General features: G+C 42.2%; 1 protein-coding gene across 1 annotated transcript in view; it reads right to left on the bottom strand.

The window, feature by feature from the left end:
- Positions 1-452: 452 nt before the first annotated feature.
- The window catches only part of LOC126203259 (vacuolar protein sorting-associated protein 37B), a 56,805-nt gene continuing 30,546 nt past the window's right edge, over positions 453-26,711 (bottom strand). The window contains exons 2-4 of the mRNA XM_049937513.1: positions 23,493-23,664; positions 9,203-9,285; positions 453-4,540 (exon numbers count right to left, since the gene is read on the bottom strand). Of these exons, the coding sequence (XP_049793470.1) occupies positions 4,229-4,540; positions 9,203-9,285; positions 23,493-23,664 (567 nt within the window). The 3' untranslated portion in view covers positions 453-4,228. The remainder of the gene's footprint in view (positions 4,541-9,202; positions 9,286-23,492; positions 23,665-26,711) is intronic.

Genomic DNA, 26,711 nt, shown 5'->3' with positions numbered 1-26,711 from the left:
CACGATACATACAAATTTCTATGATACTCGATTATCATTTAAAATTCCAATTGTACTTGTAACATAAAAATGGTTACATTTTTTGTTAACTGATTCTGTTTGATATTTACATAAAATTGGATGACATGTTTACATGTTAGAGACTGAAAAAGTATAAATGTAAATGTATCACGAATATACCTTCCCTGACCTTAGAGAGGGAGGGGTGAGGGGGGGGGGGGCAGGGAAAGAGAGAGAGAGAGAGAGAGAGAGAGAGAGAGAGAGAGAGAGAGAGAGAGAACAATTTACAGTATGATCTAAATGCGCTCCAATATGTAAGTTAATCTCATATGTATAAATATGATAACGGATGTTTACGTATAGTATGTCAGCATACAGGTAATAAACAGGATGTTAACTTTAATTAGGTAGATGTAACCAACATCTACAATGCATATTAAAATGTAAGTGTCTTTAAGAAAAAAATATAATTTTATTGACAATATTTACAGAATAGTGATATAGAATATTTGCAGTTTATTACATCAGTTCGACATGCATATTTCAGAGTACCTGAAAAATTATAATCCAGCACATATCATCTTACGAAAAATAATGGGAAAAAACAACATTACTAGAAATATAAAAAATTAGCACGCATAGCAGGGTCAAAGTGTACTTACAACGCAATACTTTCACTGTTATTCAGTTTATCACACTAAACAGCTGAAATATAAAATATAATGTAAGATGCTCAAAATCCTCATATTCTCACAAGATTACTACCAATACTCACATACTGGTAAGGGTGATGGTATGCAAATAACATTAAGATTCTCCCATGACACTTTCAGCAAATATTTGATCACAATTAATATAATATTCAACAGCAAACAACAGTGCTTTATTACAATTTGTTAATACCAAATATTGTCTTTTCCAATTACAACATATTGCACAAAGATAAAATTATAAAACATTAGGCGCATTATTATGTCAGAGCTAGGGAAAGAATGGGTCATGTATATGGCACATACAGAAATGTTTTTTACAAATTAAGTGTTGACTTGAATTACCCAAGTCAATCAGACATAAATGGGAATATTATAATTAGCATCATATTCGTCATTTATGGTGCAACTTAGTTTGATTTTCTAGCATGAAGTGTTTTTGTAGTCTTGCTTGCTATCACATTGCTTAAAAATAAGAAGAAGAAGAAGAAGAAGAAGAAGAATAAGAAGAAGAAAAAAAAAAATAAGGAGAGGAAATATGTTCAGTTGTGCAATATATGACACAGATTTTGGAAATTCCATGGGTGGACAATTGCAAGCTTTGCAAAGAGTGAACGCAAAATTGCAGAACAGTTTATTTTGAAGGGCAGAAGTATACTAGTGGCGTACAAGGTGAACAGAAATCACTTCTTTATCTGATTCCTTACAATCTGCTGCCTCTGGTCTTGTAAAGTCTAATTTGGAATGCCAACAATCTTACGTATTTTTTTCTGTGCGGAAACCGTATCAGCAACTGTAGCTATTTCACAGAAATTGGACAGCTTTCAACACTTTTTGGATTTGTCATTTTCAATGATGAAAATAAAATACAATACCAAGCATGAAACTAGTTATGTCTGCCTTTTGCACTTTTACAGTGAGGACACTGAAACACAGAAAAAGTTGTGAAGAAAGATAACTTTTTAAAAATTTTTGTGCAAGTTACAGAAGGGAAAATCAAGGAACAGTTGTTGAGGATAATTGAGACAATATTATGTACATCATGAACTAAATCCAATCAAACTGATATTGAATATAATTAAACAAACCTAATCAGTAATAAATATAAAAAATATTGACATATTTGAAGGTACTGACCTCAAGTTGCGAAATAAAGCTGTATATGGTTGAGTGAAAAGAGTATGCACGTGTTAAAAATATTTGCAAACAACACCAGCACTGTGATGCTTTAGTGTACTGAGAACCTTAAAAAGTTGTGTTACAGATTGGACTTCTAAAGTAGTGATGAAGAGGGTGACCTCTACACTGACACTGACCTATCCAAGGGACTTTAAGGAAGATATAATAACACCACAACAAAATCCACTGATACAGCTGATTAAACTACAACTTTAAGACTTACTACATAACTTATGAGTGCACAAAGTAGTTCTGAAGAAGCTGGCTGGTAACTAATATATTTGTTCCCAAAAAACCTACAGTCATATGATGTATATGCTTACATTTATCCAAATCAATAATGTTTTGAAACTAAGTGTGCCAGCAGTACTCCCTCCAGCAGTACTCCCTCCAGCAGTACTCCCTCCAGAAGTACTCCCTCCAGCAGTACTCCCTCCAGGTGATTTCAATGTCAGCAAACACTAGTGCCCTCACTGGGCAGTTGTTCAGCTCACGAGCGCCTACGCGTGTGCGTGCACACACGGAGGGAGGGAGGGAATTATGAAAGAATAAATAAAACAGCAACAAAAGAAGACCAGTCTGAGAAAGATAAATATGTTTGTATGAATTTTTACGTGCTTGTTTAATGATCAGTGCCTTAACTGTGATGTTACTTTTACTCCTTCCATTATTGGCATTCCGCCCAAGATTTTCCAGCAATGTATTAAGAGGAAGGAAATCAACATGTGTAAATATGTGTAAGTACAAAGACAGTATCACCACTGCAGCTGCAACTGAACAATTAACTCCATGAAAATATTGCACTGAAAATTTCTGTGGTGAAAAACTCGTGACACGGACTGTCAGCCAATAGGAATCGTTAATTCGACACGAGTGAAGTGTCATTTATGATTTAGATACCTTCAGATGTTTATGCTAGTAAGTAACTCTCTGCCATTACTCACATGTTCACAGTCAATGACGTGCTTCGATCCCTCTTAACTCTGTCGCTCTACTGCTTATGATGTAATGTGCCACAGCAAATCGTGTCAATACTGCAATAAGCCCCCAATTTTACATAAATTGTGAACATTTAAAAGATTTTCTTATAAGGATTGTAAGAAGCTATAGAGAATGTGAATGAAAAGCAGAAAAGTCAAATCAAAGGAATGATGAAATGTACTGATCTGAACACTGATGAGGATGTAAAGGATGTGGATTACAGAACAAACTGAATGGTGCTAGCAGAAAAGACGTACTTACCATCCATTAAACTGGAATAATTTTTCATGGTGGTTAGACAGCTGAGTGCATTAGGTGTTAAGACTGACATTCTTGGAGCCTCGGGTTCAATAATTCGTGTAATATTTTTATTTTTATTCTTATCCAGATGTATTGGTGTATACAACCGAAAATAAGGGAGGAGACAGCCAAATTCTGGTTAGATGCTAATAAATGGTGTTTGATGGAAAATTTTCACATGCAATACACTTAAAAGTAGATATTTGTCTTATAAATAATTTAATAGTTTACAAAGCTTCACTAGCTGCAAATCGTGGACTAGGTTCGAGAAAAATGCCTACTTACGGAGAGACAGGAGAGACAGCATTGAGAATATTAAAATGGGTGTTCCATGAATTTGACCCTTTATCTACTGATGTGCTTCAAACTAAATAACAAATCATAGAGGTAAAGTTTGGATTTCAAAGTGTTCAATAATAATTTACAAATGGCATCTAAAACAAAATAATGATATACAATAGTATTCCCCTTCCAACATTGTCTGAATGCAATTTGACATCTATTCCTGAAAGCAGTTCATTACCGCAAGGTGCTTCTGCAATTCTGTTACTGACTTTTTTTTTATGTCAAGTGACTTATTATAGTGTATGGATGCTTCTCACATTAATTCAATCAGCACATGAAGGATTATGAACCCAATTACATCCATTTTTGCAACGTTTACAGAAGTTTTTATGAAATATGTAAATAGTACACAAATTATGATTGAAATATAATGGATATTTCCAGTAATCGGAATACTCACAGTTGAAGTATGTCTAATCATGATAGCACCAACAAATAATAATGGCCACAATTTTCATCCACCTTAAAAGCAACTGAAAATATTTGTACTTTACTGCTGTAGTAATAAATCATCTGTCACTTAAGGTATTCATACACTATGGCCCTCAAACAAATGTTGAAAACTCCTGGACGACTTCAGATGTCAAAGTTTGTAGGACAACATTAAAGAATTCTGTACAAAAGTCACACGTGTTATAGCACTCTCTTGCATTCAACATTATATAAAATAAACTTAATTTACATTTGCATTGCAGGAGCATATGCTGATTGGCTCATGCAAAGCTACCTGCTCCAAAAGGAGTAGGTAATGGCATATTTACAGGGCCCAATGGATATGGAACTGAACTGGCAGCAGTAGGTGGCAATGGGTAATAAGAAGATGGTCCCATATGTGGTGGAGTCCTTCCAATACCAGCCAGCTGACTAGAAGGTGGAGGAGGGGCATGTCGCCGTCTTGTAGACATCAATTCTGCCATTTTGTCTGCCTTCACTCGTCTCAAATGCATCAACTTACGTCGACTATCAAACGTTTCCAAGAAATCATCAACTTCAAGATCACCCTCTAGGAACTTTTCCGCTATTTTCTGGAAAAAGAAGATCATGTGATAAATATATTATTTTTGTTTGATTTGATCCATTATAAATGGTTTTTGTGGTTACACAGCAACAGCAGATAAAAAAATAACTTTGCTTGAAGTGAATAAAATGGTTACTGTTGTCTGATGTACTACCCATTCTCCAAAACATATGATGTGGTGATGGTGGTGGTTGTTGTTTTTGTTACCGTCATCGTCAGTCTGAGACTGGTTTGATGCAGCTATCACAATAGTCTATCCTGTGCAAGCCTTTCCATCTCTGCATAACTACCACAACCTACATCTGCTTTCATCGTATTACTGTATTCAAGCCTTGGCCTCTCTTTGCAAGTTACACCCCCCCCCCCCCTCCTCATCTCTGAAACTTCCTCCATTAATTGTGACTTGATGTCTCAGGATGTGTCCTGTTAACATACCCATTTTTACATCAAGATGTGTGTCTCCCTGATTTGATACAGTATTAAATTTGTCAGCCAATCTAATCATCTGATCTTCAATGTTATTCTGTAGCAAAAACATGTTATATTATTAGTACATGGACCCACAGACCTTGCAGTGGTGGGGTTACTTTTATGCCTCAACAGCACAAATAGCTGTACCATAGGTGCAACCACAGTGATGGTTATCTGCTGAGAGAGCACAGAAAAATGTGTGGTTCCTGAAGAGGGGCAGCAGTCTTTTCAACAGTTGCACAGGCAACTGTCTGGATGATTGACCAATCTGGCCTTGTAACATCAGCCAACATGGCTTTTTTGGGCTGGTGCTGCAAATAGCTAGGGGAAACTAAATCCATAATTTTTCCAAAGGGCCTGTAGCTCTACTGTATGGTTCAACGATGATGGCACCCTCTTGGCTAAAATGTTCCCGAGGTAAAATAGTCCCCCATTCGGATCTCTGGGCTGGGACTACTTAGGAGGATGCTGTCATTAGGAGCAACGAAACTAGCATTCTATAGGTCTGAGTGTGGAATGTTAGATCCCTTAACAAGGCAGGCAGGTCAGAAAATTTGAAAAGGAAAACGGATAGGATGAAGTTAGTTATAGTGGAAATTAGTAAAGTTCAGTGACAGCAAAATAGGACTTCTGGGCAGGTGAGTATAGGGTTATAAATACAGAATGAAATATGGGTAACTGCAGGAGCAGATCTAATAATTGACAAAGGAACATAGGAATGCGGATAAGCCACCATGAACAGCATAGTAAATGCATTATAGTAGCCAAGGTAAACATGGAGCCAACACCCCCCACAGTAGTACAAGTTTAAATGCCAACCAGCTCTGCAGATGATGAAGAATTGCTTAAATGTATGATGAGATTAAAAATTTTCAGACAGTTACAGAAGATGAATATTTAATTGTGATGGAGGATGATTTCTATTGGGGGAGGAGGGGGGGGGGGGGAGGGAGCAAGAAGGTTCTGTATATGGAAGAGACACCAGAAGATTTCAGACTGACTATATAATGGTAAGACAACGATTTCAGAACCATATTTTAAACTGTATGACATTTCCAGGTGCAGGTGTGGACTATGACCACAACTTATTGGTTATGGACTGTGGATTAATCTGAAGAAATTGCAAAAAGGTAGGAAATTAAGGAGCTGAGACCGGAATATGTTGAAAGAACCACAGGTTGTTGAATTTTTCAGAGGGAGTATTAAGCAATGACTGACTACAACAGGGGAAAGGAATACAGTAGGAGCTGAGTCTGTCGCTTTGAGAGGTGAAATAGTGAAGGCAGCAGAGGATCAAATACGAAAAAAGACAAGGCCTAATAATAGTCCTTAGATATCACAGATCATACTGAATTTAACTAATGAAGGGAGAAAATATAAAAATGCAGCAAATGAAGCAGGCAAAAGGGAATACAAAAGCCTAAAAAATATGGGATCGACAGCAAGGGAAAAACGGTTAATCACAAATGGCTAGCGGACAAACGCAAGGATAAAGAAGTGTAGTTCACTTGAGGGCGATACATACTGCCTGAAGGAAACTCAGAGAGACCTTTGGAGAAAAGAGAAGCACCTGTATGAATATCAAGGGCTTGGACGGAAAACCAGTCCTACACAAAGAAGGGAAAGCAGAAAGGTGGAAGGAGTATATAGAGGGTCTATACAAGAGAAGTGAACTTGGGGGCAATGCTATAGAAAGGGAAGAGAATGAAGAATAAGAACAGATGGGAGATATGATACAGTGAGAACAATTTGACAGAGCACTGAGACATCTAAGTTGAAACAACTGGAGCAGATGACACTTTGTAAGAACTGTTGATATCTTCAGGACAGACAGGCTTGACAAAACTATTACACATGGGATACAAAATGTATGAAACAGGTGAAATACCCTCTGACTTTTTTCATTATCACTCAATGGCCACAATCTATTGGTTATGAACTGCAGATTGAAACTGAAGAAACTGCAAAAAGGTGGGAATTTAAGGAGATGGGACGTGGATAAACTGAAAGAACCAGAGGTTGTAGAGAGTTTCAGGGAGAGCATAAGGGAACAATTGACAGGAATGGGGGAAAGAAATACAGTAGAAGAAGAATGGGTAGCTCTGAGGGATGAAGTAGTGAAGGCAGCAGAGGATCAAGTAGGTAAAAAGATGAGGGCTAATAGAAATCCTTGGGTAACAGAAGAAATATTGAATTTAATTGATGAAAGGAGAAAATATAAAAATGCAGTAAATGAAGCAGGCAAAAAGGAATACATACGTCTCAAAAATGAGATCGACAGGAAGTGCAAAATGGCTAAGCAGGGATGGCTAGAGGACAAACATAAGGATGTAGAGGCTTGTCTCACTAGGGGTAAGATAGATACTGCCTACAGGAAAATTAAAGAGACCTTTGGAGAGAAGAGAACCACTTCTATGCATATCAAGAGCTCAGATGGCAACCCAGTTCTAAGCAAAGAAGGGAAGGCAGAAAGGTGGAAGGAGTATATAGAGGGTTTATACAAGGGCGATGCACTTGAGGACAATATTATGGAAATGGAAGAGGATGTAGATGAAGATGAAATGGGGGATAAGATACTGCGTGAAGAGTTTGACAGAGCACTGAAAGACCTGAGTCGAAACAAGGCCCCGGGAGTAGACAACATTCCATTAGAACTACTGATGGCCATGGGAGAGCCAGTCATGACAAAACTCTACCATCTGGTGAGCAAGATGTATGAGACAGGCGAAATACCCACACACTTCAAGAAGAATATAATAATTCCAATCCCAAAGAAAGCAGGTGTTGACAGATGTGAAAATTACCGAACTATCAGTTTAATAAGTCACAGCTGCAAAATACTAACGCGAATTCTTTACAGACGAATGGAAAAACTGGTAGAAGCGGACCTCGAGGAAGATCAGTTTGGATTCCGTAGAAATGTTGGAACACGTGAGGCAATACTAACCTTACGACTTATCTTAGAAGAAAGATTAAGAAAAGGCAAACCTATGTTTCTAGCATTTGTAGACTTAGAGAAAGCTTTTGACAACGTTAACTGGAATACCCTCTTTCAAATTCTGAAGGTGGCAGGGGTAAAATACAAGGAGCGAAAGGCTATTTACAATTTGTACAGAAACCAGATGGCAGTTGTAAGAGTCGAGGCGTATGAAAGGGAAGCAGTGGTTGGGAAGGGAGTGAGACAGGGTTGTAGCCTCTCCCCGATGTTATTCAATCTGTATATTGAGCAAGCAGTAAAGGAAACAAAAGAAAAATTCGGAGTAGGTATTAAAATTCATGGAGAAGAAGTAAAAACTTTGAGGTTCGCCGATGACATTGTAATTCTGTCAGAGACAGCAAAGGACTTGGAAGAGCAGTTGAACGGAATGGACAGTGTCTTGAAAGGAGGATATAAGATGAACATCAACAAAAGCAAAACGAGGATAATGGAATGTAGTTGAATTAAGTCTGGTGATCCTGCGGGAATTAGATTACGAAATGAGACACTTAAAGTAGTAAAGGAGTTTTGCTATTTGGGGAGCAAAATAACTGATGATGGTCGAAGTAGAGAGGATATAAAATGTAGACTGGCAATGGCAAGGAAAGCGTTTCTGAAGAAGAGAAATTTGTTAACATCGAGTATAGATTTAAGTGTCAGGAAGTCATTTCTGAAAGTATTTGTATGGAGTGTAGCCATGTATGGAAGTGAAACATGGACGGTAAATAGTTTGGACAAGAAGAGAATAGAAGCTTTCCAAATGTGGTGCTACAGAAGAATGCTGAAGATTAGATGGGTAGATCACATAACTAATGAGGAGGTACTGAATAGGATTGGGGAGAAGAGAAGTTTGTGACACAACTTGACTAGAAGAAGGGATCGGTTGCTAGGACATGTTTTGAGGCATCAAGGGATCACAAATTTAGCATTGGAGGGCAGCGTGGAGGGTAAAAATCATAGAGGGAGACCAAGAGATCAATACACTAAGCAGATTCAGAAGGATGTAGGTTGCAGTAGGTACTGGGAGATGAAGAGGCTTGCACAGGATAGAGTAGCATGGAGAGCTGCATCAAACCAGTCTCAGGACTGAAAACAACAACAACAACAACAACAACAACAACAACAACAACAACAACTCAATGGCCTTCCCTTTCATGAATAGCAAATCATCATACTGCACACACCCATTTCAGGACAACAGTGGCAGTATGCAACACTTACTTCTGATTCCTCTTCTGTTTCTGCAGCAGCTGTCTGCAACAATGCCAGAGTGGTCTCCAATGCTGAGCTTCCAGAGCGCTGACCTATGAAATGAGAAAGAATATAAACATCGAAATGGACTTCTATAGGTTAATCCTTATTCAGAGAAATCACAAAACATCACATCTTCATTGCATTGAATAAATTTTGATCAGGAAAGGGAGGAGAAAAAGAGGTAGGGGGATAATAAATGACGAAGATTCCATTTTCATACATGATCTCTTAGAAATTCAATAAGATATTGTGGCAGCAGTGTTTGACTCATCATGAAACATTTAGTTTATTTCTTTTTTTTTTCCTTGGACCAGGAAAGGAAGATAATTTAAAATTAGTATCAAATCACAATGGGAAGGTCAAATTCCATGACCAGTGGGCCTGTTCTCCAGGCTACAGAATGAAGCCTGTTACACGAAGACTGAGCTGCCAGAGGCACATTTGCAGCTGCCGTTACTTTAAGATTTCTGCAACCTGCTGGCGTTTTAACACACTCTTTGGCTTGTACTGGTATAATCAGCTTTCATTTGGAATTATTAGTGCCCCAGTTGTTTTTCAGCAATCCCTGGAACAGCTGATTCAGGGTGTTCCCTCATGTGGCAATTATTTAGATATCATCATGACAAGGGCATCTGTAACTGAGCACCTCCAGAATTTGCAGTCCTCATTTTCTCACTAATCGGCTTAGAGCCTGAAATGTAACATCAGTAAGTGTAAGGTTTTCCAGCCCTAAGAGGAGTAACTTGGTTTCCTCCTCTGCAAACAAGGTATCCTTCTGACCACAGTCCAGGTGCAGGCTATCAACAACACACCCCACACCCAAACTCTGAAAGAAATATAGTCCTTTCTGGGGAGATTAGCTATTACAGTCGATTTATTCCCCAGGCTGCCAAGCTCACTGCTCTCTCAATGCCCTGCATAACAAGGGGGCTCACTTTGTGTGGCCACCTGTGTGTGAGGCAGCATTTCATAAAATATAGCAGGCTTTGCAATTGCCAGTGCACCTCGTCCTGTACTTGCTGGGCCCCTTCTCCTTGCCAATGATGCCTCACAGCATGGAATCGGAGCAGTGCTATCCCACCAGGACTGCAATGGCTCTGAACACCCAACTGCTTTCATTTCCATTTAGCCATGCTCAGCGCAACCACTCTAAGATAGAGAAAGAGTGTTTAGCTTTGCCTACAGAGTGAAGGCATTCCGTGCGTATCTGTACAGAGTGAAATTTCAATTGATTACAGACCACAGGACAATTCTCACAATATCTGGTCCTTGATCTGGACTCCTGTACAAAATGGCACAAAGGCTTCAGCATTGGACATTGTTTCCGTCTGCAAAACTTCCAATCACACAAATGCCTATGCTCTGTCTTGTTTGCTGACTGGCCCAAATCCTGAGTCTGATGCTCAGGAAATCAGACTTTTTCAGCAAGACTCTGAGTTGTTTGCCCTTCAGGAATTACCACTCAGTGGGTCATCAGTTGCAGCTCACACGAGTGGATTCCACACTCAGTTCCATTGTACAGTGGATTTGGCATGGCTGGCATCAGAGATTGCCCATGGACACCAAATGTCCTCTGAAGACGTACTTCACCCTCTGGCCCTGACTCTCCCTCCGTGGTGGAAGCATACCTATTGGCAGGTTATTGATAGACATGAGTCGATTGATAGAGATGAGTCGATGATTCAGTCTTGTACCACGTGCGCCCACCAGCAGCCAGCTCCGCCAAGGTTTCATTGCCCTGGCCTCATGTGGGCCCCTGGGAGCATCTCCACATTGATTTTGCCGGCTCTTTATTGCAGCAGATGCGGTTCACTGTGGTCGACTTCTCCAAGTCTACTTACATCCACCACTCCTCCCACTCCTCTATACCATGTCAGCAAATGTCATTCAAGCCTTGTCTCACATCTGTGTTATTGAGGGTTTCCCATCAGCCATCATCTCTGACAACAGACCCCAGTTTACCTCCGCCCAGTTTGCCCATTTTTGTGAGGTCCAAGGGATCACACACTTGCTCGCCACCCTGTTCAACCTGCAGTTCAATGGGGAGGCGGGACAGATGGTGCAGGCTTTCAAGAAGATGATGTAAGCCATGGTGCACTCTGCTTGCACAAACGAGGCCCTCAAGCTGTTTCTGGGCACCTATCGAGCCACTCCAATAGCTGGGAAGAGCCCTTCTGAGTTAATGCATGGGTGACTGCCACAGACTTTTCTCATGCTGCTGTCTCCACCAGAATCTACCCATCACTCACATAGGGATCGTGAGAATAAGATTAGAGCAATTACTGCACGCACAGATGCACTCAATCAATCGTTCTTCCTGCACTCCATGTGTGAATGGAACAGGAAGAAACACTAATAACTGGTACAGTGGGAGGTACCCTGTAGATATAGATGTAGATGTTACGAAAAATGCTGAAATGACAGGACTGTAGGTTGTGTTATGAGTCACAAGATGACAAACAGCGAAGTCATTTTGCCAGCAGTCATTCTGCTTGCCACTGTCAAGTAAATAAGCAGACTGTTTCTCCCTAATCCTCACAATTACAGTTTATGTGAGGTTAGGATGTTCCAACAAAACAGAATGTGTCTACCTCCCTTTTAGGACTTTATTGTTGTCCTGTTCTCCCAGCAGAAAACTATTACTGTTGTGTGTTTTCAACACTTGCTGGGCAGTTGTGTCATGTATTGATGGCAGTATTGTTTTGTTTTGTTTTAGGGTGCAAAAAACACCTGGGGTCATAAGTGGCCAAGTCAAAACTATAGAACACAAACACAGAGACGAGGGAAACGACTGTGTGTCAGTCCCAATGGACAGAATAGGAGACAGCTAAAAAGGGCACGTGGGGGGAAAAAAGTGCGGCCCAAAACTAAAAAGTAAATGGCCTTCTCTATATTGCTTCGGTGGATAAAAAGGAAAACGCAGTCGACAGCCTTCATGTTATTCACTAAAATGGTTGATAAATCAGATGGCAAACCCAGGCTGGAACATAAATTGGTAAAAAAAGGGCATTCCAGCAGTTAAAATTTGGGCTCAATGCGTACAGTGTGGTGGGGGAGCCCCACTGAGCAAATGACGATGGCTCAAAAGGCAGTGCCCAATATGCAGCCGAGTTAAAATGATCTCCCAGCGGGAGGGCTGAGAGGACATCGTCCAAGGTGCTGGGAGAGGTTTAATAAGCCGAAGCTTATTCCTGTGAAGGGAGGACCAGTGGTGATGCCAAAGGGACACCACCTCTTTGCAGACGGCAACGCAGAGATCATTAGAGGGAATAGAGGTACTCGCGGGCTGAGGTATGAGGACTGCAGCCTTGGCAGCAGTGTCAGCAGCCTTGTTTCCTGGCAGACCGACATGTCCAGGGACCCACAGAAACACGACACTGGCTCCACAAAGAGTGAGCATGTGACAGTTTTCCTGGACCGGCTGCACTTACGGGATGAGCAGTGTACAGTGCACACAGACTTTGGACGGCACTGATTGACTCTGGGCAGAGGACACAATTGGGAAGGCTGTGTAGCTGGATGTACTTCGGGGACTGATACAAGGCGTAAAGCTCGGCTGTAAATACTGCTGGACGTACTCCATGGCCTGATACAAGGCGAAAAAGCTTGGCTGTAAATACTGAGGAGTGTGCCGGAAGCTGATATCGAAGGACACGGGTGCCAATGACGAAGGCACACCCGACCCCCACGGTCAGTCCAAGAGCCATCAGTGTATACAAAGGTACTATTGCTAAGTTCCATGCGAAGGTTGTTAAACTGAAGGCGATTGACCGAGGGTGGAGTAGTGTCCTTAGGAAGCGAATGAAGGTTAAGGTTAACATGGGCCGCTTCGCAAAGCTAAGGTGTTGAAGGGTTCACACCCGTTGGGAAAGTTGCAGGCAGCGTGAAGTTAAGCCGCCAAAGCAAGTGGCGAAAACGGACTCCAAGAGGTAATGGAGAAGAGGGATGAGCCCCATACTGACGATCTAAGGAATCATCAACAGAAGAGACATAGGAGGGGTGGCCACGCATGACAAACGGCATTCGTACGTGCTGATGAGAAAGTCACGGCGGTAGGACAGTGGTAGTTCAGCAGCTTCAGCATACAGACTCTCAACCAGGCTGGTGTAAAAGTCACTCCCGTGGCCAAACGGATGCCATGAAGATGGATACTGTTGAGACGGCGTAAAAGGAATGGGCGTGCAGATGCATAAACATTATGCCACTTCTCAATGCTGCCAATATTTGGGATGTTGATATAACAATAAATCCTGACTGTTTTCAGGTACGCAGTGCAGCCAGACTCGCCTGTGATGTCACTGCTTACAGTGCACCTCTGTCTGGTTCCTAATTATGGCCACGTGTATTCTAGGTGTCCATGTCCCAACCTGTTTGGTGAACAAGATTTACAGACATAGGATATGCTGCAGGAGAAAGATTTTCCACAATGATGGTAATACACACAAGTCACGCTTCGTGTGGATCATTTGTGCTGAAAGTGATCCTCTGTAGGCAATTTATAATTGTTTAGAATGTTAAGAAAGTAATCTAATTGAGCATCCTGTCTAACTTCTATCAAAGGTGATACAAATCAGCATTTTGAGTATGTGGATTGTTTTCACCCAATTTATATCCTTTAAATCAATGGAAAACTTAATTCTCTTTAATGAGGACACCATATTTTATTGAAAGAAAAAAATACGTTGGATGACATTCATTTGATATGGAAAGACAATTGCAACTCAAACATGTGTTGCAGTACAGTATAAAACTCTCAGTAGCCCCAGATCTCTAGTTCTGCTTGGAATATTTTGACAGACACTATGAATTCCCACTGCTGTCAGTATTTGTGATATAACAGTAATTTTGTGTTCAATAGGTTGAATTTAATTCCACATGAATTACTACAAATAAGTACTACTACTCGCAAATCCCTGAGAGGTGGGTTCACTTTATACTTTATCCATCATATCACGAATCATATTTGATTTGATTTTTGAGTGCAGCTTGAAATGAGGGTTTCTATTTTCTTCTTCTCCCCCCCCCCCCCCCTCCCCTCTCCAAGTCTCATTTCTGAGGGTATGGTTTACATCCATGATAGTTTGGAGAAATACGGTAAAGCCTTTGTGGCCAAAAAGGAATCTCTGTCAGTCTTACAGCAAACTAAGTACAGTGAGAGGCTTACTGAGGGGCTTATGTTCCTGCCACAGTGCAGCCAAGGGAGGAAACATTATGGGTTCTTATCTCTCTGGATTTCTTCAGAAGAGACTGCTGAGGCAGAAAGTTTGATTGATTGATTGATTGAGATAGTATGAGACCAAACAGCAAGGTCATCAGTCCCGCAATTCCAAAGTGGGTCACATAAGAAAGAGGGGCTGCTGAAAGTAGATGGATTCAGTCAGAGGAGTCAAATTATTAAAGAATTAACATTAAACACACACAGTAAAAACATAAAAGGTGAGACCAAACCTAACAACTGGAAAAAAGGGGGCAGTCATGGGGTCACAGACTGTGAAGACTGCAAAAGGAATCCCAACCACAACCAACCCGTCCCTACTACAAGACTAAAGGAGAACCTTATATCTGGAGATAAAAACCACTTTCACGGAGGAAACTGAGGGTCAGGTCAACCATCCGTGGATCGTCTGCTAATATTAAATTTAAGGAAGCAGTAAGATTATACTTAGCACAAAGGGTCGAAAGAAGGGGACATGCCACGAATATGTGAGATATCGTCAGTCTGGCGCCACAACCACATTGTGGGGGTGGGTCGTTACATAGGAGGAAACAATGGGTGAGCCGGGTATGGCCAATGCGTAAACGGCATAGAATAGTGAACTCTTTCCAAGAGGGGCGGAAAGACGTGCCCCAAACTGCAGTAGACACCTTGATTGTGCAGAGTTTATTACTATGAGCAGTAGTGCTCCAGATGGCATTTCCACTGTTGGGCAAAGAGAGATTTGACGTAAATCTGCATATCCGCAGCTGGAATCGTGAAAGGAAAACGGGGTAAGTATCTGCTTCTCTAGATTTTTAAAAGTGAGAAGGTTGGTCTGGGAGGGGTTTTGCTCATATCGCTGCACCACCCGTTGGCGGTCCTGGACAGCAACTGCTATGTCCTTGGTCCACCACGGTACCGACCGATGATGAGGGAGCCCTGTGGATAGGGGGACAGCATTGCCAACTGCATGAAGAAGAGCAACAGAGAGGTGTCAAAGCAGACATGTATCAAGGCCAATTGGCCCGGCGGAATTCCCAACGTGGGGGCCTGTCTGCCTGGAGGCAGCAGGGGAACAATAGTGTCACTGGAAAGTGGTCACTTTCACAATGGTCATCATGGGATGAACAATGTAGGGAAGCCACAAGGGCAGGGGAGGAGATCGTGAGATCGATAGCAGAGAAGGTGCCGTGAGTGGGACTGAAGTGGGTAGGGGAACCGTCATTGAGGAGACACAAATCGAAGTCTGTGATAAGTTGGTCAATTAGGATACCCCGACCTGTTGAAGTTACACTCCCCCCCAGTGGATGGTAGGCATTGAAATTCCCAAGGAGAAGAAACAGGGGCGGGAGTTGTTGGATTAAGGTAGATGCTGCAACATAAGCAAGTGGCCGACCTGGAGGGAGGTAGACACTGCAAAGGGTGATTGCCGGAGTCGTTTGCACTTGAACCGCTATCACTTCCAATGTGGTATGTAGGGGGATCCGGTCACTACAGACATCGGAGCAAACCAAAGTGCAGACCCCACCAGATGCTATCCAAGAGCCAGAACAGTTCTGACAGAACACCCGATAACCATGGAAAGTTGGAGAGTGGTCATCACGGAAATGCGTTCCTTGGAGACCAAGACAGAATGCAGAATAAGAGGAGACAAGAAGTTGCATTTCCGGTAGGTAACGATAGTATCTGTTGCAGTTTCACTGGATGATCAGGTGGCGTGAGTCGAAGGTAGGCACGAAGGAGCCGAGGAGCAGGTCAGGCCACTTTGTCAGTAGTTGTCACCGACAAGGATGGGGTGACATCCATATATAAGATGTCAGACTCAGGTTGTGAGAGGGGAGTTGGCACCTCCGGGGGCACCAGGGGCGCCTTGTTGTGGGATTTATGTTTCTTCTTCTTCTTCTTCTTCTTCTTCTTCTTCTTCTTCTTCTCTTTCTGAGGTGGAGGAGGGCAGGACACAGGGGGAGTACAGGTGTCTGCCAGGTCGGGGACTGAAAGAGAGTGGCGAACTTGGGGTGCACAGCTGGTGCGCCTCTGGCCGAGTGGTGGTGAGAGTCTTCTGGACTGAGAGACGCTTGGCAGAAGGTTCCTGAGAGTGAGCCCGATCACCGGCAGATGCCGAAGAAGGGGGCCAGTTCTTCGGCCAGGGAGGAGGAGCGATTCCCTGACGGGAGGTTGTGGGAACTGCAGGGGAGGTGGGGAGGTGGAGGGGAGAGTGGGGCGGGGCTGGGGTAAAGACGAGGGAGGAGGAGAAGCAGGAGGAAAGGAAATAACAGAGGCAAAAGTTGAAGATAGTGACACCGGGTGGAGTCTCTTATACTTTTGGCAATCCAGGGACTTGTATTCTTGTATCTTCTTTTCCCTCTTGTAAGCCAGACAATCCGGCGAGAGAGGGCGAGTGGGGGTCAGAACAGTTGACACACACAGGCAGCAGCACACAAGGGGTTCCCTCATGGACTGAGTGGCCACAGTCACCACACAGTGGAAAGACATATGCCCAAAACGCAAGAACCGAAAGAACCACATAGGTGGAGGGATGTACGGCTTCATGTCACATCTGTAGCACATAACCTTGACCTTCTCTGGGAGGGTATCTCCCTCAAAAGCCAGAATGAAGACACCAGTATCGCTGTGGTTGTCTTTGCGACTCTTCTGCACATGTCGAACAAAATCAACGCCACACCGCTCCGGATTAGCCTGGAGTTACTCATCAGTTTGAAGGATGAGTCCTTATGATACACGACACCCTGGACCATATTCAGAGACTGGTGAGGAATGATAGACACTGGGATGTTGCCAAAACAATCACAAGCATGAAGAGCTGTGGATTGGGTGGCAGAAGAAGCTTTGATCAACAGGGAGCCCGACTGCATCTTACTAATAGACTCCACTTCACCAAACTTGTCCTCGATATTTTCCACAAAAAACATTGGCTGTGTGGCAGTGAAAATATCCCCATCTGTCCTAGCACAGACAACGTAACGGGGAAAGGGTTTCAGCCCAAGACGGCGAGCCTGGCCCTCCTACCCTGGGGTAGCCAGGGAAGGGAAGGCTGTCAGGTCGTACAAGGCAGCATTTAAGGATCTTCACCATTCGAAGAGACGGCCGTGTGAGAACGGCCATATTTTTGCAGCTTCATATGCTTCAAGCGCCAAGTGTCTGTCCTGATACCACCCACTCCGACCAGGGGCTCTCCCCACGGGCTCCACCCAGCCACAGCAAGGGCCGTCTGGCACGGTGACCATCGCCAGGAGTTCCAATGCTCCAAGAAGACAAGCAACCACTCCTTGGCATACACGGGGAGGGAACAGCTCAGGTATCAGTAGTGTGATCCCCGTGTTGTCAGGCAGCTCAGCCATATGGGTACATAACAGCCCTACCACACGGACTGGCTACATGTGCTGGTGACGTAGCAGGGTGGGAGGGGGCTGCAGTGGGGAAGGGAGAGGGGAAGGGAGGGGAGGGGAGAGAGGAATCCACACTGTAGATGCTGGGGAGGGTTTTCTTCCCCATATGGCCCACACTAAAAACAGGAAATTTTGAAGTGGAGGTCAAACCGCAAGTGGGGACCGAAATGCCAGAAGGGTGAAAAAACAGGCAAAGGAACAAAATTGCAACCAATACAGGAAACCAGAGGAACAGCCAGGTCAACATAAATCAGAACACAGAGATAGGGGAAGAAGGTGGCAACGGGGAAGGAGCAGGGATAGGGAGGGGGAGGGGAGGGGGCAGGGAGAAGGAAATGCTGCTAGGGAATGAAGAATGAGCTGGAATAGCTCGGTGTCCCGTGTGCGCCACGCACGAACTCACGAAAGAACCGTGAGCCCCCTGGAGTGGGAGTGGGAGTGGGGGTGGGGGTGGGGGTGGGGGGGAGGAGAAAGTTTGAGCCACTTCATTCATGTGTCATCAGTTTTGGTGCCACCCACTCCAAATGGGGCTTTCCATACGTGTGCCACCCACTCACAGCAACTGGGCCAGGTAACTGTTACCTGCAGTCCCTGTGACCCAACCATAATTGGCACTTGGGCACATGCTCCTCGGGTGCATTGGGAGTTTCAAGCGCAGGCACCAACAGCTCGCAGGTACTCGGTGTGTTGAGTTTTGAGTGTATTACTTTTCCCAAAAGGACGGGTGTGAAGATAGAAAGGCAAGAAAGACACAAAAGGTGTTGGCTCATATCCCATGCATGATTTGCACATCTGTACAATTTGGAAGAGGTATACTGGGTCAAAGCCAACAAAGGGGACCATGTAGTGAAAGACAAAAAGTTCTATAAAGTGCCAGATGGGAATAAAAAGTGCTCAAAATCATAAACCTAATCCCATCGTGGTTAGCACCAAGAAGACCACTCAATGGAAAGACAGGGGGAATAAAAATAGCAAAAGGATGGACTTTCAGTCACTTAACTCTAATATACTGTGCTCATCAGCATGTAGTGGCTACAGTTTAATGGTAACCATTCAATTTGGTGGACAGCTGGTTGGATGCCCATATAAAATGCTGTGCAGAAAATCGAGGGTGGGTGAATAAGGCAGGCCTTGCACCTGGGTCTTACACACACACACACACACACACACACACACACACACACACACACACACACACAAATACTGTGGAAAGGGATTGGGAGTGGACATGGAATAGGGCTGGACCAGTATGTTGTTTAGGTCGGATAGGTGACAGAATACCATTTGAGGAGGGATGGAAAGGATCAAGGGTAGGATGTCTCTCATTTCTGGGCATGGTGATAAAGCAGTGGCAAAAAATATGGTTCAGTTGCTAAAGCCTGGGTTTATATTGGGTGGCAAAGGGGGAATTCCTTTGCAGCTGATTCCTGGGGATGGTGGAAGGATTAGGAGTATGTGAAGACATGGCATGGGAAATCTGTTTGTGAACTAGGTGTAGGGGGTAGATGCTGTCCATGTAAGCCTTTTTTGAGCACAGAGCAAGTTAATTGTTGACACTACAGATATGCTGTACGAGTGTGGCCAGGCTGTAAAAATGTTGTTTTTTGGTGTGGAATGGGTGACGATTGTCAAAATGCAAGTACTGTTGGTGGTTAGTGGGCTCAGTATGGACAGAGGTATGGATGGAGCTATTAGAAAGTGGAGGTCAATGACTAGGAAAGTGGCATATTATGATGAGGAGGATCAGGTGAAGTGGATGGGCGAGAAGGTGTTGAGGCTGTGAAGGAAAGAGGATAAGATGTCTAGGGGTTTGGGGTTCGGCGAGGCTTGGAAGGTTTCTTCTAAGGTCCATAAACAGGCTACCATAGAAGGATGCCATGCAGGTGACCATGTTGTGCCACTGATCTGTTTATGTAGTTTACCCTAAAAAGAGAAGCATTTGTTTGTGAGAACACAGTTGGGAGGTGCGTAAGGAATGAGGTAATGGGTTTGAAGTTGGGAGGACACTGGGAGAGGCAATGTTCGATAGAAGCAAGATATAGGTGTACAGTGAGGTAGCATCAACACCAACCAGTAGGGACCAGCGAGTAACTGGGCAGGGATGGTCAAGTGTCAGTGAAGGAAATGGTTTGTATTTTTGATATGAGAGGCTAGACCACAGGGAACTGGTTGGAGGTATTGGTTGAGAAGAGAGGTTTCTTTGATGGGTGCACAATAAGTAGCTACAACGCAGCCCCCAGAATTGTTGGGTTTGCAGATTTTGGGAAGCATGTAGAAGCTTGGAGCTTACTAAAGAAGTTAGGGGGGAAGTAAACCACCAATCAAAGTAGCTCGTACAGTGCTACCAGACCAGACAGCAAGTCGAATTGTATCACTATCTAGAGCACCACGAGACAAACACCACACACAAAAAGTAAAAAGGGAATACAGAAACATAAAGTGAACAACACCTCAAGAAACTGAGCACTCTCGGAGATTCACAATTGAAGAACTACAAGCTGCTCTCAGTTATGTTAAAACGGGTAAGGCGCCTGGTTATGATGGAATGCACCCTGAATTCCTGACTCAATGAGGGAAGGAAACGAAGAAATGGCTGACCAAGTTTTACTCATGCATACTAACATCGGGCTGCCTGCCAAAAGCTTTTAAAATTACTAAAATAATTGCTGTGCTGAAACCAAACAAACCATCAGATAAAGCTGAAAGTTACCGCCCTATCGCTCTTCTCAGCTGCTGCTACAAACTTCTTGAACAGCTACTCCTCAACATGCTGGGCCCACGAATCTTAGAAGTCATCCCACCAGAGCAGGCAGGTTTCAGATCCAATAGGAGCTGCACAGACCAGGTTCTAAGTCTAACGACGTATATTGAAGCAGGTTTTCAAAAACAAAAAAAGACTGCAGTAGCTTTCATAGACCTAATAGCTGCCTATGACACTGTATGGAAGCAAGGACTTCTATACAAATTGATAAAAGTAATCCCCTGCCGTATGACATTGAGACTTGTCAACAACATGCTTTCGGATAGATACTTCCAGGTGATACGGGGTAATGACAAAAGCAAACAGAGGAAACTGAACAATGGACTGCCTCAAGGATCAGTTTTAGCACCAATGCTCTTTAATCTTTACATCTCTGACCTGCCTTAAACCACCTCAAGGAAGTTCTGCTATGTTTATGATATGGCCCTAGCTACCCAAAGCAAGCAGTTTGAACACACTGAAAACATCCTCACAGCTGACCTAAACAAAATGCACGAGTATTTCACCAAACGGAGGCTAATACCAAATCCCACCAAGAGTGAAGTCAGCTGTTTTTATTTGAACAATAGAATGGCAGGATATGAGCTGAAGGTTCATATGAATAACAGTCAACTGCGATATCAGCCATATCCAAAGTACCTGAGGGTCACTCTAGATAGGACATTATCCTTCAAAAGACACCTGGAAAATGTATCCAATAAAATAAGCTCACGGAACAGCCTCATTCAGAGGCTCTGCAGCACTAACTGGGGAGCAGCAGCAGACACACTACGAACCTCTGCACTCGCCTTAGTGTACTCTGCAGCCGAGTACTGTGCACTAGTGTGGTTAACCAGCAAGCATGTAAACAAGGTGGACACTCAGCTCAACGCTGCTATGAGAACCATAATTGGATGCATAAAGACTATCCCACTATATTGGCTTCCAACACTTAGTCACATAGCTCCACCCTCCCTCCGAAGACAGGAAGCTCTGATGAAGGAATAAACAAAAATGATGAATAACCCCCTACTTCCTATCCATGAAGATGTCCCAACTTTGGAAAGAACACGACTCCACTCCAGAAATCGCCCTTTATGACTGGCCCAACAACTGCCAGCTGCCAACTTCAGCATGGATACTAAATGGCACGAGAGCTGGAGTGATAGTGCCTTCCCTGACAACCGTGAACTTATCTGTCCAGCAGAGAAACCTAAGTGCTTTGAACTTCCACGACAGCTATGGAAAAGCCTCAACAGAATCCGATCAGGACATGGACTACGTGCACACAATCTACACAAGTGAGGGAAGCTTCCCAGCCATAGCTGTGACTGTGGGGCACCTAATCAAACAACACAGCACATCGCCCAGGACTGTGAATTAAGAGCCTACCAGGATAGTCGGGCTGACTTCAACGCCACACAGCCCTGCCTCGAATGGATCGCCAATTTGGACGTCAGAATTTGAAGACTTGTGTAACGCAAAATATCTGCTGTGATGTTAATTTTTATTGTGTTTGTATATTATATTTTATCTGAATATGTATTCTTCACTTATGTATTTTATAGTGTATTTTATCATTTAATTTCATAATGTAATTAGTGTAAACCATGTGTGTAGCGCCATATGCTAAATAAATAAATAAATGTAGAAGGTGGATGTGCAAAGGTCAGTGCAGTGAGGAAGGAGATTCCACAAAATAGGGATTCCAAATGCTTTAACGTTTCCACCAAAAACCTCAATCCTATTGAAGTTTCAGTCCTACAAAAGTGTCTCGACTTCAGCCCCACATCCAAGTTTAACCATAGTAGACTGGTCAAAGATCTATTCTCCTCCTCTCGATCTCTCCAGTGGAAACACTTCTTTGGTACCAACCCCTCTAACCAAAGTCAAGTTCCCAACATGGAACCCTGCCTCTCCACTGTTCACACCAAGCAACCATGACCCCTCACGTCCAACCAAACCACCTCCAACTTGGCCACACCATCCTTCCCCAGAACTCTGATGAAGAATACAAAATTCTGAATATAAGAAAGGATAGCCATTTGCAGCCTTGAAACATATCCTGATTTAATCACCATCCCTGCAGACAAAGTCCCCACCACTGTAGTGATGAATCACAGTGACTAACTGATGGAAGACTTCTGCCAACCTTCTGTCTCCTCCACCTAGAAGCTCTGACACAGAAATCCCATTCCAGGAGTCCAGCATAACTTCCATTCCCTACTGTCATCCTAGGCCCATCCCAGAATCTTTCATTCCCCCCCCCCCCCCCCTTCCCCTTATCCCATCTGTCAAGAGTTATTTATCAACTTGTTCATAGTATATGCTGTCTTTATAAGTAGCGTGTTTTTTAAAGTTCTCTCTTCGTTTATGTATGCAGGAAGTTAGGGATCCCAGAGGCATCTTTCTTGAATTTCAAATGATCATACCTGTGCAAACTTGAGGAAGTACAGTTCTTTTAGAGTTCTAATGCAGAAACACAAAGCTATTTCAGAAATGGTATCTCTCAAAAATGAAACATTTTTCTTTTTGTTAGTATTTAAAGCTTCATTTACAATATGGTTGCCAAAGATAGACTGAAAGACCAATTCTGGTGATTATGAAGGAAAATATCTTTTGAAGCTGTACTGAAGAAATGACTCATTCATTTCTGTGGAATTTTTTACTAAAATCTAGGAAAATCTGTAGTATCTCATGTTATCTGTACCATTAAACTATTGCAAATTGAAAATATTAATAAAAACCAATCAGTGAGTATGACAGTTCCTCTAATCTCAGTTGGCAAGACTCCTATCTTCTAATAAATGTTTCAGTCACACTAATTATGAAAAAATTATCAGTATACTCATGCTACAATGAGAAACGACAATCGTATTTGTAAGCAAATTGGATAGTAGTTATGATACTTACGAATTTCACTCAATTTTGATTCCACTCTCTGGGATATTGCCTCGCCTTTCTCACTTAGTTCCATTAAGCGGCGTTTTCCTTCTTGTAACTGAGGCTCCTTAGACAGGTTGAACTCAGCTAAGGACTTGTTGCTTGCTATTAACATTTCTTTTTCAGTTTCCATATCCTTAAACTGAAAGCAGTGATCAAAATGAGCTTCAAAATCCACCAGAAATTGCAGAGTCACAACAATAGTACCTATATTAAAGCAAAACAGAATGTTTTGTCAAACAGCACAGGGGGAACTGATGTCACCAGTGATGAAGAAGGAATGACTATCTGTCTGTATTTATCTACGATGGACCCAGCCATGTCCAATTACTGTTGTACCTTTTCAAAATTGAATAGAATACTATAGAGTATTTTTATATTTTATATCAACCCACATAGGCAAAAGCAATAAAAGTCAAACACCTACCTGCTCCCCTCCCCTCCCTGCCCCCAAATAAACAATTAAAATGGGGAAAAAACAAAAAGTTAAAAATGTCAACACAGATTCAAAGATAATCAACTTTTTCCTGTAGAAAAGAACAGATGGTTCATCAGTGTTGTGACAACATGACAGTATAATTTCTTTGCATAATTAGGTAAAACCATCTCAGATGAGGACAGAATTTTAAAATAGACCTGCTAGGTATTAAAATCTACATCAAACCAGAGGTGCACATGCATAAAATTTCACATAGGAAAACAAAAAAATAAAATGAAGAAGAAAAATTAATGTAATGCAGCCAGCATTTGGTTTTAAAGTTCAATCACGACCTTGAATAAATGAACTTCACATAAAAAGAGATACAAATGACCCGGTGAATATTGCCAAAAGCTTCTTGAGGCTGTTCACGGTCTGTATGTAGGAAAGTTTCAACAAAAATTTAGAATAAAATTCAGGAAGACGTACAACAGATTGTCATTTGGTGCAGAGGACCAGCAGTTTATACTTACTATAAATATATGTGGGGGGGATGGATAAAAATATGGAAACAACATGAGAAATATGTGCTCGAATAAAAACAGATGCTAGCCAAGCCTGCATGTTATGCTACTGTATTTGACCACAAATGGCACCTGTGCATTATCCTCAATATGTTACGAGTGGCAGTAGTGGTCAAACATTTGTTACTTGCATGGTGGGTGCTTTCATAACCAAGGTAACCATAGTATTTGGTGTTTCAAAAGGATTTTTACAGGAAACCGGTGGTTTTAGAGGAAGTAGGAAAGAGGAATACAGTCCTGCAGTTCGGTATTATCATGGACGAGGTGTGGGCTAGTTGTTATAGGACGAACAACACAACAAGCAGCAGGTCACAATTTTTTTAAGCAAACTGCAAGTTTTAACCATGTGGGAAAGTATACAGGTTCCTCATGCAAAGATTTTGGAAAGGAAGATCATATTGTAATAGTGGTTGGAGCAGCAAAAAGTACTGACAGGGACCATAGTTACAGCATCAGGAGTGACCTGGTACAGATAATGTAGGATAAATCCATACAATTGTTTCGTTGGTTCCTTTTTGAAGCATTACATCATCCTCAGTTGAGCAGCTCTGTAAGTTGAGTCAACATGGAGTTAGATCAAATGCTTCTGTCAGGTGCTGGAACGAATGTAGATTTGGTTTCTGTTGGTGTTATTGACAGGTGGGCTTTTGCTAGGCACAGCCTACATACCAACAGGTATGGAAAAAGGAAACTGTCTGGGTTGGTAGCAGAATCTTTAAGAGGTGACACAGACACTTATGGCCACATATCTGTAGTTACTGGTGTGAGGACAGCATACTCAAATTTCAAGCTATCAGTATTAAAAGAAGTAAATATAACTAAAATTTTGAGCCTAAAATACATGAATGTAAAAGAATATTATGAAAAGGAAAGTTGCTACACACCATATAGCAGAGATGCTGAGTCGCAGATATGCACAACAAACAGACTGTCACAAATAAAGCTTTCGGCCATTAAGGCTGTTGTCAACAATAGACAAAATGCGTGCGCATCCCCCCCCCCCCCCCACACACACACACTGCAACTCTCACACACAACTGCAGTCTCAGGAAACTGAAACCACACTGTCACACTGTCACACACCACTTTTCATGATATTGTTACAATCCATCCTGGATTTTCCATTGTTTGGAGGCAAAAGAAGTTGTAAATAAACATTCTGTATTGAAATATTTGAGGATTAAAATGAAAGAAATATACTTCTGCTTTGTTTAGATGAACTGCAGCCTGCACATCATGTAGATATAATATTTGTTTGTGAACACTGTTTGGCTACAGATGTAGGAATGACTATATATATGCAGGTCAGATATGGAGAAAGGGGGAGGTGTGACACACATTAAAAAGGAATACAAACATAAAAACATTGATACTCACATATTCTGCAGTGATCAGCGTTTTGAACCTCGTGGTGCAAAAGATTTCATGGAAGGTTAATTATAGTCACACTCTATAGGACTGAATCATGTTATTTTGAATTATTTATGGAACAATTTGATGCTCACTCACTTCTTGACTTCCAAGCAATATGCAGTAATATTAAGTGGAGATTTAAATTTTATACAGCACACTTATTCTAGAACTATACTTAAGCACTTTTCCACTTCGTATAATCTTCAACCCCCTCAGAAACTTTGCTACAAGAGTGATGGAAACCAGAAACACTGCTACTGACAATACTCTAGTTGCATCGAGACTACGAAGTCATAGTGAAACTCCCACTGTTAATGGCTTCTCAGACCACCACAATCAACTGCTGACATTCAGTATCAGAGCGCAGGAAATAAATAAAAATAATTGCGAAATTACAAGGGCAATAAATGAGAAAGGAATTGAAGAATTTGAGAAATACAAACTGAAAAGATTTGCATAACACCCCTGGCATTAATGAAAAATAAGATGCATTCTGGAATATAGCCACATGTCACTTCGAAAACTATTTTTTCTAATAAATTAACAGGCGGAATCAGATTAAATGCACGAAGCCCAAGATTGCAAATGGGACCAGAATATTGTGCAAAAGCAAAGAGAAGAATTTGCTTGGCATCAAGAGACTAGATAATGATAACATTAAGTCACATTATAAAATGTATCTTAAAATTCTAAGCAAAGTCATCAGATCATCAAAAGATATAAACTTTGAAGGAAAAATAAACTTCCCCCAGCAACAGGATAAAAACTACACTC

This window comes from Schistocerca nitens, chromosome 9, assembly GCF_023898315.1.
Source record: "Schistocerca nitens isolate TAMUIC-IGC-003100 chromosome 9, iqSchNite1.1, whole genome shotgun sequence".
NCBI lineage: Eukaryota > Metazoa > Arthropoda > Insecta > Orthoptera > Acrididae > Schistocerca > Schistocerca nitens.
This window is presented reverse-complemented; position numbering and strand designations above follow the sequence as displayed.